The sequence below is a fragment of the Lactuca virosa genome, chromosome 8 (assembly GCF_052849685.1).
Source record: "Lactuca virosa cultivar CGN04683 chromosome 8, Lactuca_virosa_CGN04683_v6, whole genome shotgun sequence".
In the NCBI taxonomy this organism is placed as follows: Eukaryota; Viridiplantae; Streptophyta; class Magnoliopsida; order Asterales; family Asteraceae; genus Lactuca; species Lactuca virosa.
Genome location: NC_136433.1, coordinates 136788210 through 136800946, shown reverse-complemented (window position 1 = coordinate 136800946; position 12737 = coordinate 136788210). Strand labels below are relative to the sequence as shown.

Below are 12737 nucleotides of genomic sequence, written 5' to 3'. Positions count from 1 at the left end.
CCTAATTTCTAATTAGGGTTTTATGCTTGTGCGTTAGGAACAGGATTTCGTGAGTCATTCGCCGAGTGCAATTTGATATCTTCAGTTTGAGGTGAGTCTTCCTTTGCAGTATCCGTGGGTCGAAGGCACCAATGTCGACCCACTAGTTTATGATGTAGGGTGATGATTATCTTTGTGATAATTGTCAGTTATGCCTGTATTTGATTGATGACTTTGTGATTCCTGTTATGATATTATGTGGCAGTAGTAGGGGTGAAATAGACCCGGTATCCGGTTGAAATAAACCGAAGGGGATTGCAAGCACCCAAATATGCTTGATAGTGTTACAAATAAAATGTTGTTTTTAATTTCATTCAAATCACACGACACTAATATCAAAATAGTCAAAAGAGTATCATCGTAACATGTTATCAGAGTAAAAATTCCCAAAATCACTAAGTACGAAAATCATAGGGTGATGCGGTGTGTTCAAGTCGGGCCCTTCCCCTTCGAACTAGAAGTACCTGAAACATACACTGAAAACTGTTAGCACAAATTAGTGAGTTTCCCCGACATACCACATACTAAACAAACATACTGCCAAGCATATCTGGGTGCTGTCCTACCCCTTCGGTCCATTCAACCGGATACTACCAAGCATATATGGGTGCTTGACTACCCATTCGGTCTATTTCAATCGGATAGTATCAAGCATATTTAGGTGTTGCAATCCCTTTCGGTCTATTTCAATCGGATACCGGGTCTATTTCACCACCTCTGCTACCATATAAATTCATAACATGAATCACAAAGTCATCAAGCAAATACAGGCATAATTGACAATTGTCACAAAGACAATCATCACACTACATCATAAAATAGTGGGCCGACATTGGTGCCTTCGACCCACGGATACTGCGAAGGAAGAATCACCTCAAACTGAAGATATCAAATCGCACTTGGCGGATGACTCGCGAAATCCTCTTCCTAACGCACAAGCATAAAACCCTAATTAGAAATTAGGTCACATTTTACTCGAAGGTCCAAACCCTAATTCTTGACTCAAGGCAAAAAGGTCTCGTTTACCTTTGCCCTATTGGGCCTCCTACCCTCCAAGACCAAAATCCATAAAAACCCAAAAAGGCATCCAAGCCCGACTATAGGGCCTCTAAGGCCCAATATGGCCTAAGAACACCTAGCATGGCCTTAAGCCTAAAAATGTCTTGTTACAATAGGTGGACTTGAGGCCCAACCTAAACAAGTCCAAGGCCCAACATAAACACGAGCCCAAAATCATCCAAGCCCACAGACTGCGTATGCGCGACGTACATGGCTCGTACGACCAGAGTACGCTAGTGAAAATCCGGAGTCGAGACACTGACCCAGTACATGCAACGTACTCTAGAGTATGCCCAACGTACTGGCCACTCAGCCCATCTACATTTCTTAGTCTTAATCAATTCAGCCGTTACGTCCAAAACTTAGATCCAAGCTTAAAATAACTTCCTAAGCCATAAAGTTGCAAACTTTATGCTTTTGCATGCATGGATGGGGCTCAAACCATGAATTAAGTCCTTTTACTCACTTGGATGGTTACTAACACTTACATGGTTAAGGCTTAACCATCAAGATACAACTTTTATGACTCAAAACACTTCCAAGAGTCCCAAAGGACAACTCATATGGCCTGAAGTTGCTCAACCCAAACTATGGGACCAAAAGATACCATTTTCTACCCTAAACATAGATCCAAGCTTGTAATGATCAAGGTTAAGACTTTTTACCTTCAATAGGTTGGAAACGGTGCAAAACTTCTGGATCTACAAGCTCCTTCTTCTCCTTTGCTTCTTCCCAAACCTCCTTTTCCTTCAAAATCAAGAAATATCAACAAAATACCCAAAGTAAGCTCAAAGATGCACAAAAGAAAGCTAAGGTCCAAGATTTGCACTAAAAGGACAATGAAGGCTGAAAGGGTAAAGATCTTGCGGGAATTAAGGACTTTAAATAGGGTGTAAACCCTAAAAATTAGGGTTTTCCCCTGGCTCGATTACGCCCAACGTACGCATGGGTACACCCAGCGTATGCTGAGGATCCCCCGCTGGTGCGCATGCAATGAGTACGCCGTGCGTACATAATGTACGCCCAACGTACTCATAAACCTTCCACCACCTTTAGATTGAATTTAAGCTGATTAAATTATTAACTTCATACTTGGCGACTCGGATGCTACAAGGGTATCAGTGATGATGAGATCCGCAGGATCCTTGCCGTGGAGGTGGTCACGACGATTAGGGAGGGTATCCTAGAGGTATTTGGGTCTATCAAGAACACGATGATCAACATGTTTGATTAGTGCTACGCTGTTGTCACCAAGGCTACTACTGTCACAACCACCGCAACTGTCGCCGCTGCGAGGTCTCACAGGGGTGATTCGATGTAATACTGGGAGTTCAACAACATGAAACCCCCAGAGTTTTATGGAGTCCAGGATCTGATTTCTACCATGAGGTAGATCACTGATGTTGAGGGGTGCTTTTATACATGCTCTTATCCAGATGATTTGAGGGTTCACTTTGCGCTGAACCTACTTCACTTGGGAACGAAGGATTGGTGGAAGTTCGTGAAAGCTGATTTATCACATGCGGAGAAAGTCGCAGTTACCTGGGAGCGGGTTGTTGAGATGTTTCGAGGGGAGTATGTTCCTTTGGTGGAGAGGGAGCGATTGGCTCAGGAGTACATGTCGCTCCGACAGACGACAGACGATAGCGATAGTGATCGAGATCACCAGGATGTTCCATGAGAGAGCTACGTTTTGTCCAGATTATGCATCTACTGAGCAGGCGCATATGCTCCTATACTTGAGTATGCTCAAGAAGGATATCAGAGAGTTTGTGACGAACTCCCAGTACCATATATTGGCTGAGCTGCAGCCCAATACCAGGAGGAGGGATATCGAGTTGGAGCTGCAAGAGAGGGAGTCAAGGGAGGATACTCTGAGGAGGGATATGATACTAGTCTAGCCGCAGCCGACAACTAAGCGGGAAAGCCCGCTGATTCAAGAGTAGGAGGTCAGAGGATCCGCGCTTGCAGTAAGTGCGACAAGGATCATGAGGGTCCATGACGACCACAATTGGTATGCTACTTATGTGGCAAGGATGGACGCTTTACAAAGGAGTGACCAAAGGGTTTGCGAGTTTGTTTCAGCTGCAACCAGGCAGGCCATGTGAAGGTCGAATGTTCACTTCTTGCAGCAAATCCGGTTCAGACTCCTGCTCCTACGACGCTGCGTATTACTGATGGGCGTCAGGGGAAGGTTGAGGCCTCGAAGGCTAGGGGTCGAGCTTTCCAGTTGACTGCGGAGGAGGCCAGAGCAGCACCTGATGTCGTCGCTGGTATGTATCTGATTTATATTCTAGCTGGTTTATTTTATTTTTTATGCTTATGATGTAATTCTATTAGGTACTTTTCTTGTGAATTATGTACCTACCTTGGTGTTATTTGACTCGGGTGCGAGTCAGTATTTTGTGTCTACATTTTTCTCTAGAGATTTCAGTATTGCTCATGGGGCCCTGGATAGCCTTTGAAGGCCGCGATAGTTGCTGATTTTACAGTTTCGGTTTTCGAGGTATACTAGGACTGTGTATTAGAGATTTTCGGTGTTGGATTTCCGATTGATCTCATTCCTATTGCGATGGGAGATGTCTACGTGATTGCGGGTATGGATTGACTGAGTCGGTTTGGGGCATTAATTGACTGTGAGAATCAGTTAGTGACGATTCGTGACCCCAGTGGGGGAGTGCTGACCATCTATGGTGAGGGCACTAGGGTTGAATCCGCCTTCTGTTCTACCTCCAGGGCGAGGCTGTGTCTCCAGCATGGATGTATGGAGTATCGTGCTTATGTGGTCGATATACGGGTTGAGAAGGAGAAGTCAGTTTCTGATGTTTCGATTATGAGAGAGTTTCCTGATGTTTTCCCTGGGGAACAACCCGGTGTACCTCCCGAGAGGCAGGTGGAGTTCAAGATCGATCTTGTAACATGTATTACAGGTACTCAATCTTTCAATGTTTGAACTAATTAAGAATGAAAAACCCAAATGTAAGAGAGTCACGATGCGAGAGATAGTGCCTCACGACGTGACTTTAGGCGGAGATACGTGGCCATTTTAAGGCTCATGACGTGACACAAAGGTGTTCACGTCGTGAGATTAGGCTAACCCTAATCCCGTGTTTTGCTCCCTATTTAAGTGAAGTGGGAGGCTAGGGTTTGTGTACCCTCAGCCTCCATCAACTCCTTCCTGCCCAAAACGTTCTTAGCCTCCATTAGTAACCTTAAAGAGCTTATTTGTTGGTTTTTGGCCCTTAGAAGAAGAAGAAGACTCCTTGGGTGCATCCTTTTGGCAATCAAGCTCCTACTTCATCCTCTTGCTGTGCTTTTGGACCTTTGTAAGTTATAAAGCTCTTGCCTTTATCTCTAATGCATGCTAGATTTAAGATTTATGATTTCTTTTTCATGGATGGGTTGGGTAGCATGCATGGGATCCCTAAAGTTGTTGAGGCACTTCCTTTTAGTAGGAGTTCAGATCTGAAGTTTGGTGTTGATTTTTGACTCCAAGCATGAGTCTTGATCCCATTATCTTCTTATTAACCTGGTTGGTGTTCAACTCATGCATTGGACATGCATGACTGTACAACTTTGATTTTTATGGTCCTTAGGGTTGGGGGACCTAGAGTCTATCTAACAATATCACACTCATTGACTGACCAAGCAAGCAAGAACCCTAGTTGTGGAGCAGAAGAATTTTGATAAAAAGAAACCTATGAGTTTCTTAGGATCGACGATCAAAAGAGGAGAGGAAGAGGGGATAGATCAATAAAGGCTAGATTTTAGGGTTTTTGGTATTCTTTAACTCTTATGGCTCTTCCTTTTATAATCATTTCACAATTTAAATCTATTGATAATAATATTATATTCCCATACAAATACTTTTATAATTATCCATTAATTATTTCACATAGTTATATAATTCTTTTAGGCACTACGAATTGCACCTAATTATTTATTAGCTCTTAATAAATGATTATTTAATTAATTTCTAACCATTTATTAGATCTTAATAAAGAATAACTTAACATAACCAATTTCTAATTATTTATTGATACTCAATAAATAAATAAGAAACTAATTTCTTTTTTTATTAATTTATTGTTGCTTGCTATTTAGGTCAAATGTATAACTCATACATCTAAACTAATTTTGTGTTATTCTGATGTTGTGTAGTAGGCATAATTCATGTTTATTAAAAAAAATTTGGCTGCACAATTTAATTAGACTATGCATGATTGAGTTTTACTCTAATTTACACTTTCAACCACTCATTTATGCTCTATCTTTCACAATCCGTCATATCATTCATTTTTCCAAAGTTACATATTTATGCTCTTAATTAATGTTTATAAATTTGCATTTTTCCCTTTTTAATTAATTTAATTTACTTTTAGTTTCCCTCGAATTCACCCTTAATTTTATCTTTCTTATATTTAATTTACTTTTAGTTTCCCTCGAATTCACCCTTAATTATATTTTTCTTATATATAGAAAATTGTATTTAAATGCTCAATATTTACTTTTCGTATAAGGCCATCAAAATCAATGGATTTTGATGCAAGGACAAATATGGATGAGTAGTTGACTAGTTGTAGCGTGTAAATCAACAACGTTGTTCTAAATGCTAGAACATGTTTTGTGCAGTGCCATATATCGATAAGTTTTAGTTGATGAAAGCGATGCCAATGTCAAACTCCATATGAAGGCTCAAACAAGTTGGAGGACGAGACGTTATTCAATAACATAGCTATCAACATTGATGCATGAGCCGATGAACCCAATCATCGAGTCATGGACAATCAAGAGAGGGCATTTCTTTTAAGGTGAGTTTATTGAACCCATGTTCTAATATGGTTGCATGAGCGTATTTATGTTTATACTTTGGATCATGACCGTTGATGAGCAAGAGCAATGTGAGCATATGCACATGGCCTATTTTTTAGAATCGGTCACGCTTTGGATTTTAATATTATAAAACATGTTATTGGACAAATCACAAATTAACATTCAAAATAAAAAATCCCTGACATGAATTCAAGTGAAAGTATAAATTATTCTCACACGAAGATCTTTTTTAGCTTTAGCATCTATTACTCAACGACTCACTCACCTTTTGGTTAGGGTTTTTTTTAAAGAATTTAGTAAATTATAAAATATAAATAATAAACCTTTAGAAAAGGCCATCAATTTTCGCTTCTCACTAGTCATGTTTTACCTTTTCCAAAGTTTATAACCTCTCCTTGAAATTAGTTCGATCTCCGAAAAACAATTGTACCCCTTTAAATACATTTTTATCTCTTCTTTTCATCGTGAATTTATAAATGTTGGCTTTCATATGATTTCATTCGGTTTTGTTAATGTTTTTCTTATTTACATCTGATTTCAACATGCCTCTCTACATCGTTCTCTAAGGTAAGGGTGTAAGTGATTGTTTTCTTCATATTCTTTTATAATCGCTCACCATTTTTTTAAAATTTCATTTAGGCATAACCATGTTGCTCTTTTAGCAACGTATTAGTTTCCACTTCAACAAGCTATAAAGCAAGGTAGTTTTCAACCTCTCTCTTTGTGTTTTTTATTACAGAAGGAAAAAAACACTAATAACTTCTAAAGGTGATATTTTACAAAATAACTATTTTTTGTTTGATTTTCTATATATAACCAACAATTTGATAAAGTCCATCGAAGAATCACTATTTGCTACAATCCTCTCCCTCCAAGCTTTTTTTGTCTTTATTTTTTGCATATTTTTTTCCCGAAAATCTCTTTCAACCTAAAACCTCATTTTGCAGTAACTTATTTTTGGTGTGAAATGATTTTTGAACATTTGCAAAACAAAAAACATAACTTCATTTTTTTTTATAAAAAAAATTATGATTTTTGCAATGTTATGAACAATTTTATTTGTTATATATAAAGAACAATTTCATAGTACAAGAAGAATTTTTTTTTAGTTATTTAATAAGTATTATTTTGGTGGGAGCAAACGAAAAGTAAAATTAGTAGCAAATAGTAATTTCACACAAATTTATTGCGAAATTGATGGTTATGTATTAAAAAAAAACCTAAAAGTTGTTTATTTTGTAAAATATCACCAAAAAGTGACTAATTTGTATTTTCTCTTTTGATTATCAATTGTATCTCCTAAAAATAACTATTCATTTGTTATACTTGTATTTAATATTTTATTCCAATAGTCAAAATATATCCTAGTGTTATCTTGTACAGTCAAACATTCTTTGTAACTCTATAGTGAGAAGAAAACTGTGTTAGGGTTCACATCTTTCCTGAAAATATTCAAACAATTTAATTTTAAAATATTTTAATCCCGTCACAAAATATACCAAGAAATCAAAAACATTTTATAATTTTTTCTTTTCTTTTCGAGATATATGAATTATTTTGACGTTAATTATCACACAGAAAACTGATGTAATGGTCATGTGATTAATGAGATTGACCAATACAACGATTTTGATAACATTTCGCCTTATTCTTTTCCATAAAAATCTGATCTTTTATGAAAAATTCCTTTTAATTGTAATAAAATTCGTATTCACTCTCATAAACATCAAGAAGATTAATCACGCTTTTGTAGGATCTCATTACAATTACTACTTACCGTTTCCTTTATTATCGATATCAATATCACTAAATTTATCATCAAACATATCTTTTCTGATCAAGAAAGTTATGATGAATTTAATGATAGAATTCAATCGTTAATATATATACCATCAACCCCCATTCAAGTTTTTTTGTTTCCTAAAATACCCTTGAATGGAAACAGAGCCCCAAAGCAAAGCAATGGCTGTAATATCTGGAAATGGGGGAAAGCTTCAAGAAGGGGCTGTTGTGAATGGAGGTGAGGGTGATGATGTGTGCTTTGACCCTTCTGCCCCTCCTCCTTTCAGGGTGGCTGAAATCAGAGCTGCCATTCCTAAGCATTGTTGGGTCAAGAATCCATGGAGATCAATGGCATATGTCATCAGGGATATTTTGGTCATTTCATCTTTGGTCGCCATGGCTGTCTACCTAAAGAACATTACTTTGGTTTTCTGGCCACTATATTGGGTTGCTCAGGGCACAATGTTTTGGGCAATCTTTGTTCTTGGTCATGATTGGTACACTTTCTTTCCCTTTTTACCCCCTTCTACTTTTTTAATATTTAAAACCGATTAATACAACAATTTTGTTTTAATTATCAATTAATATTATTATAATCACAAAAAATTCTTTAAAGTCTGATGAGATGGGGAAGATGGAGAGAAGTTAAACATATATGTAATTTTTTTTGTAAGTTGTAATCAGATGACAAAATTAATGTTTTAAATAGCATAATTACAACGTAATTGTTAAAAGACTTTCCTCAAGGTGTAAAAAGGGAAAACTATTAAAGTTAAGGGGCTAGTTTTGTTAATTTTAGTTTTTTTAACTTCTTCCACAGTGGGCATGGAAGCTTTTCGGACAGTGCTACCCTCAATAGCATTGTGGGCCATCTTTTGCATTCTGCAATTCTTGTACCCTATCACGGCTGGTAACTTCTGAAATTACATTATTACCCTTCTGTTCGTATTGTTGTGGTACAATATACGATCTTTAGTGAATAATGTACAACTTTTTATAGGAGAATTAGTCATAGAACTCACCACCAGAATCATGGGCATGTTGAGAATGATGAGTCATGGGTTCCGGTAATTATTTTTCTTGTTTATTTTTCTATAACAAGATATTATTATATATAGTATGTTTATCATGAAAATCTAAGTAGGATAAAACCGATTTAATATTTTACAAAAGTATTATTAATTTCCAGATACCAGAGAAAACGTACAAGAGTTTAGATGCCAGTACAAAATTCTTCAGATTCAAAATCCCTTTTCCGATGTTCGCATATCCACTATACCTGGTGAGAACTAACATGATGTTTTTCAAATTGAATATCTTTTCATATATCGTTGTCTTAGCAGTAAAATGAACCTGAGTATCATTATGATTACCTCTTTTATGCTGACTGTAACAATATTGTTGACTTGTACGATACAACTAAACTAAATGCATGTCATTTTTAAAAATTATTTTGCATGTGTATGTAGTTGAAGCGGAGTCCAGGGAAGAGTGGGTCCCATTTCAACCCATATAGTGAAATATTTTCACCAAATGAGAGGCATTACATAGTGACATCTACAATATGTTGGGGAGTTATGGTTGGTTTGCTTTTCTACTTGGCCTATCTCATTGGCCCAATGCTTTTGTTCACCCTCTATGGCATCCCTTATTTGGTAAGTTTTTTTTTCTAATTATTTTTTTTGTTAAACAAAATTCATCTTTCATTGCATTGGGATTGTTTTTCTTTAAGAGATTTTATGTAAATTTGAAGATGTTTATATATAAAAAAGCATCTAGATACTTATTCAAAGTGCATGTAAGAATCTTCCATCTTCTTTATACATAGTTATACAGATTCTATTTAGACTCGTCATTGTATGTTTAACTTTTGAAGTACCATATAAGACAAAACTGTTTATAGTCGAATGATTTTTAGATAAATTGAAGTGTTCTTTTTCAATATTTTCGTTTACAGATCTTTGTGGCATGGTTGGATATAGTAACGTATTTGCATCACCATGGTTATGAGAAGAAACTTCCTTGGTATCGTGGCAAGGTATTGTTTTTGTAATTGCTAGTTATACTACACAAGTTGTATAGAACGACCAACTATGTATAAATTTGTTTTTTTTTGTTTTTTTATTTTATTTTATTATGTATTTAACGATATTGAATAGGAATGGAGTTATTTAAGAGGAGGGCTTACAACTGTAGATCGTGATTATGGATTATTTAACAACATTCATCATGATATTGGCACTCATGTCATCCATCACCTCTTCCCTCAAATCCCACATTATCATTTAATCGAAGCTGTAAGTATAAGTTTAATATGTATATACATATATTATATAGGTTTCTTCCACAATTGACGTTATATATATTATATGTTTTATGCAGACAAAGGCAGCTAAGCCAGTGCTTGGGGAGTACTATCGAGAACCTAAAAAGTCTGGATTGATACCGATACATTTGATACAGAACTTGATGAGAAGCATTCAACAAGATCATTTTGTTAGTGACGTTGGTGATATAGTTTATTATCAAACGGATGATGAGTTGACTGGAAAAAGGAAATGATGAAAACCTTCATTTTTGTAAGTTTAAGTTTCTTCACGGCGTATTAGTGATTTATATAGTGTAGTCCTTTTCTCTTTAGCAAACTTCTTAAAAATAAAATAACATTTTGTTGTATGTTTTATATTAATCTTTAGTAGGTGATCACATTGCACAGTATAACAACATATTTCTTACCCATAATGAACTTGTAGTTTATATTCATTATAGTAATAGATAGACATGTTAATGGTTACAAGTTTCATGTTATATATTGATATTATCGATAAAAAATTGAAGTATGATATTATGAGTATATAACGAATTGTAAGTGTGTTACTACTATATGTAAAAAAAATATGTACATTGTTATTATGGGTTTACATATTGCTATTATGATATTGTCTAGAAAAATGTAACTATATTGCTATTATAGATAAGAGAATATAAATACATTGATGTAATAGATATAAAATAAAAACTAAATCGCTAAAATGTCAAAAAAAAAAAAAAAAAAAAAAAGGAAAGGTAACACCATAAAATGACCATGTGTCCACATCTTCCACAGACTGACCACCAAATCTACGAAAAAAGCTTCACGAATTAGCAAGGTAGTTTTTTCACATACAAAGCGATTTCATTTGAATTGTGAAATTCATTAAATTGCAAAATACTTGTAAGTCTAATCTTCTAAGCTCAAATATTATTGTCTTGTGAACTTTTTGTAAATTTACAAAGTAATACAAAAGATAGACTCTTTATATCATAACATTAAAACTTTTTTATCTTAAAATTCTCGAATTGTTTATTTTTCGAAATGTCATATTTTGACGAAGTGTTTGCTCTCTATATATAATTGACTTTAAAAATGTGGTTATGTTATTTTGTTCTGAGTTTTGGTTGAAAGTTTTAGTTTTTCATGTTTAGATTAGACATAAAGTTTTGAAGTTTATGTGATATGTCAGTATATTTACCATATAATTACTCCTGCACAACACACGAATATACGTATGTCTAGTGACTCTTATAATAGAGGTCATCCAAATGAATATGTTTCAAAATAACTATTTTATCTTGAACCATATTCATTTGAAACGATCAAAACTGTAGAAGTTATTAATTTACTACAATTGAAAAAGTTCTTTCACTTATGCTATTCTTAATCAGTTGATTAAAAATTATTGTTAAATACCGCAACTCAAAATGCTCGTTCATTTTGTTCATTTTGCATATATGTTTTTTTATTTTCTATATGTATTGTTTCTTGAAAAAAAAGATATATAAATTGTTTTTGTTTTTTTTGTTTTGTTCTATATATAAATAATTTATCTTAAACCGTATTTTAGATTTTTAATATATTAATTTATTATTATATTTTAAATCTAATGATTTAATTATTAACATAATATACTTAGTTTGTTAATTTAAATATGTTCTTATATTTAAAATAATACGTTTTAATGTCACAATTTTAAAATATTGATATGATATATTTGATTTGTCGTGAAATGAAAAACTTAAATCAAAATCTCAACTACACTCACAAGAAAATAGGAAGACTATTTTTTAATTCTTTGTTACGGACATAGATGAAATTAGGTGTTAAGTTAAGAGTAGATTATTTGTCGGTTAAAAAAAAAACTAAAATCATTAATTCTTTGTTTGCTGAGACTTTGTCTCTTTAAAAAAAAGATACTTCTTTGAAAATTATTCATAACTATAAAAATAGGAAGACTATTTTTTAATAGTTTAAAATTTTAAATATAATGTTAAATGTTAAACCTAAATTGTAATGTCAAATTAACTAAAAATTTAATCCAAAAACTATATTTTATAGTTATGAACAATTTTCAAAGAAGTATCTTTTTTTTAAAGAGACAAAGTCTCAGCAAACAAAGAATTAATGATTTTAGTTTTTTTTTAACCGACAAATAATCTACTCTTAACTTAACACCTAATTTCATTTATGTCCGTAACAAAACTTGAACCCTTAACTTAAAGAGAGAGAGTGTGCCACCTAATACCGCTGGGCTAGAAGCCCTTTGGTTAATTCTTAAAGAAGTATCTTAAAATAACAAACAATGACAATAATCAAAAGTGACATTAAATTAAAAAGAATATTATTATTTTAAAATAAAAACATCTTTTTGATAGTTGAAATAATTATAAGAGAAATTAAATATTCTCTTATATTTTATTCTTATTTATCTTCCTACCATATCAAATGTTGACATGTGTCACATTTAATTACATATTTAATGAAATTTTTTTAATTTTAGTCCAATTGTCACCATTTAGTATGGGTAGGAGGATAGTAGGAATAAAATGTAGGAAAAATTTTAATTTCTCATAATCATAATGATTGAAATTAAAAAATTGGCAAATAATTTGATTTTAAATTAGATAACTACAACAATAGCTAAAAATAACATTAAATCTAATATTATATGTAATTTATTATTGTTCAATATATAGATCAATTTATA

At 33.9% G+C, this 12737-nt stretch overlaps 1 protein-coding gene across 2 annotated transcripts; it reads left to right on the top strand.

Annotated features, from left to right (window-relative positions):
- The first annotated feature begins 6410 nt into the window (after nucleotides 1-6410).
- On the top strand, nucleotides 6411-10349 carry LOC145129027 (omega-3 fatty acid desaturase, endoplasmic reticulum-like). Of its 2 annotated transcripts, XM_079063784.1 has the most exons (10): nucleotides 6411-6498; nucleotides 6571-6632; nucleotides 7877-8210; nucleotides 8534-8623; nucleotides 8714-8780; nucleotides 8903-8995; nucleotides 9183-9368; nucleotides 9671-9751; nucleotides 9873-10010; nucleotides 10096-10349. In XM_079063784.1, exons 3-10 carry the CDS (start codon nucleotides 7894-7896, stop codon nucleotides 10273-10275), a joined length of 1152 nt encoding a protein of 383 aa, XP_078919910.1. In that variant the 5' UTR covers nucleotides 6411-6498; nucleotides 6571-6632; nucleotides 7877-7893; the 3' UTR covers nucleotides 10276-10349. The 2 variants fall into 2 exon arrangements, with proteins under 2 accessions (XP_078919910.1, XP_078919909.1); XM_079063783.1 differs by lacking the exons at nucleotides 6411-6498; nucleotides 6571-6632 and having other exon boundaries at nucleotides 7766-8210.
- Nucleotides 10350-12737: the final 2388 nt, after the last annotated feature.